Here is a 2,643-nt window from a genome sequence, read left to right as displayed (position 1 = left end):
TAAAGCGAGTCTCAATAAAATAATCTGCTTTATTTCATAATGATAAAATATGATAACATTAATATGTGTACATATGAGGGAATGTATCACATGGCCTACTATTTCTTGACTGTAAGCAATAATTATTTCTCTAAAGTTAAGTAAAGTAAAGAATTAAAGTTTCAATTCTTGAGGCATGTAATATACCGGAACTCTGGAGTAAGAAGTCAACCAAACCCAAGGGTTGGCACCTTTCTCAGTTTTGCTCCCATTGAATTTCTCCTTTTCCTCGAGTTCTGCGCGCAGCTTGGGGTTGACGAATTCTACACTTAGCTCGGACTCCGGATTGCCGACAGTGTTCTCGAGTACCGCACTCTCCCGCTTGGTCCTGGCTAGGGGTTGAGACGGGGCAGCCGCGAGCACGTACAAGTACACCACCACTGCGACCTCGCACACCACGACACACACCAGCACGGCAGTCACCACCCTGAGCCGAGCCTCCACTGTCTCACACCGGCGACACCGGGCGGCCAGGTACCGGACCAGGCATCGCGATCTCTTCACCAGTCCAGCTCTAGCCCGTAGCGACACCGACATCGTGTCACTCCCGTATCCGGTCTCTGATTGAACAATCGCCGTCCCTTTCAATTGATTGAGCGGCCGCCTTCACAGTCGCGAGAACCTTCTCCGCTTCTCTCTCAACTTATTTGGCCTACGTGATATTTATTTCTATTATTATTAAGATAACTAGCAGGTTGATGGTTACACCAGTTCACAGCGTTTGTACAAAGAGGCTAACATTTGTACCATTAATACAAATGTATCTGTATATATTAAAATGTTGGGAGTTTTTTTTTAGAATTTCCCAATTTTCGCTACTAATTTACCTTTATTTATTATTTACTTTTAAAATATAGGGTCTTGTATGCAGAACATGTAATTTAGGTAGCTTTCAAATCCGGGTTTTAATTTGGGCGACACGGTCTTACTGTTGTAAATATATAATATACGATATATGGTAAAATAATGTGCTAAATCGGTTAAAAAACAGATAAAATACAAAAAATATTTTAGTTTTGAATTGTCCTAAATAATATGCAGGAACCCTTCTGCTCTTTCAAAATGTTTATAACATGAACAGGTGGGCAATGTTTTAATGTTCTTCGGGTTCAGAGCTCAAGATTCACAATATTATGTACTTAATTCCACATAATGGACAATACTCGATACTTTATGAAATGGTCAGTGAATTAGTCAGCTTTGTTTATTTATAGACTATTATACTAATGGGTCCATTGTTATAATTATTCGAGCCAAACAATACAAATCGGACGTCTACAACAAGATGCATCATTGTAAACTCAGTTCTGTGAGTAAACCTTACGCTACGGTATATCTCCTGTACTAATTGAAATTTCCATTTCAAAATCTATTACTAATACATAAAGATTACTTTGTGATCAGTACAACAGTAATGTATAAATAAAGTAAGTTACTACATTAAAATTCTGCTCAATTTTACACAATATATTGGTCATGTTTGAGGTAAACCAGAAGCCGTCTCTCAACTGGAAAACTCTCAAAAAACTCAAAAAGAGTCCGCTGTATTTCTAATTCATCCTTTATTGAATCCTCAACTCACAGACGTTTCATGGTGTCAATCAGTTCTTGTCTTGAGTTATTATTAAAAAGATTTAGCTACCACTGGTCTTACTATTAAAGACGTAATCAGTTGTCACCCAAGCAATGCACGGGGGGGGGACAGTTTACCATGAACCACTCATCTACCTTTCAGTAACGTCACGAGAATCTTCAGTCGGTAGGCGGACTTCGTATTGTAGTTAATTCCTCATATCAGCCATGTGAGTAGTTAAGAGAATCCATTTAGTTGCTGATCGTTGTCTAGCTCATTTGATGCTATCTTCCGACAAAATCATTGAACTTTAAATTGACTTTGAATCACTTAGAACATATGTGAATTATTCAACTAGTGTCCCATCACTATGACTGCATCCAGCACAAGCAATGCCAGACTATAATCGTTAATTATGAAATCTCAGAAGTTTCATAATACAGTCCGGAGTGCTGTCCCCCGCCACCAATCGCTACGTCACACCACAGACCAAAGATATTTCTATATTTCTTTAGTCTGTGGTCTCACTATACTTCCGGCCGGCCGTATACCCTTCGCGTATTTGTCACAGCTGATAGAGTATAAGTGCGCGAATCATCTGTTATTAGTTGTCTGCTACAAACTCTTTCGTTGTATAAAGGTTTACAAAGTACGTATGTCACTTTTAAATTTTATGTCCAAAAATATAACCTATTTTAATAAACAAACTACATTTTTGTTGGGAAAATGTTCTTTAGAAATTATGACAGTTTATTGTCTTTAATTGCAAAAAAAAGGATAAAATATTAACAATTATGAGGTTAATTGCTCGTTTATTCCCACTGAATGAGGCAGAGCGGTCGGACGGGTCTTGTGACGTCACAGTATCAGGAGTCCGGCCTTATAGGTCTGAGGTTCGATTACTCCACCGATCGTTGGCCCAACCAACCAAACATTACTTCAGTTTTACTTTATCATAAAACACGACAACACGTCCATGTTACAGGAAAGTCGACTGAAACTCTTTCTGCAGCACCAGAACATGAGTACCT

General features: G+C 38.7%; 1 protein-coding gene across 1 annotated transcript; it reads right to left on the bottom strand.

Annotated features, from left to right (window-relative positions):
* Nucleotides 1–186: 186 nt before the first annotated feature.
* Nucleotides 187–680, bottom strand: LOC124374805 (the record flags this gene model as incomplete). The annotated part of the gene is given in 1 exon segment (XM_046832955.1): nt 187–680. A coding segment is annotated over 1 exon segment (390 nt), but the record flags the coding sequence as incomplete, so codon positions are not given.
* Nucleotides 681–2,643: the final 1,963 nt, after the last annotated feature.

Source organism: Homalodisca vitripennis, unplaced genomic scaffold (assembly GCF_021130785.1).
Source record: "Homalodisca vitripennis isolate AUS2020 unplaced genomic scaffold, UT_GWSS_2.1 ScUCBcl_10237;HRSCAF=19020, whole genome shotgun sequence".
Lineage (NCBI taxonomy): Eukaryota > Metazoa > Arthropoda > Insecta > Hemiptera > Cicadellidae > Homalodisca > Homalodisca vitripennis.
This window is presented reverse-complemented; position numbering and strand designations above follow the sequence as displayed.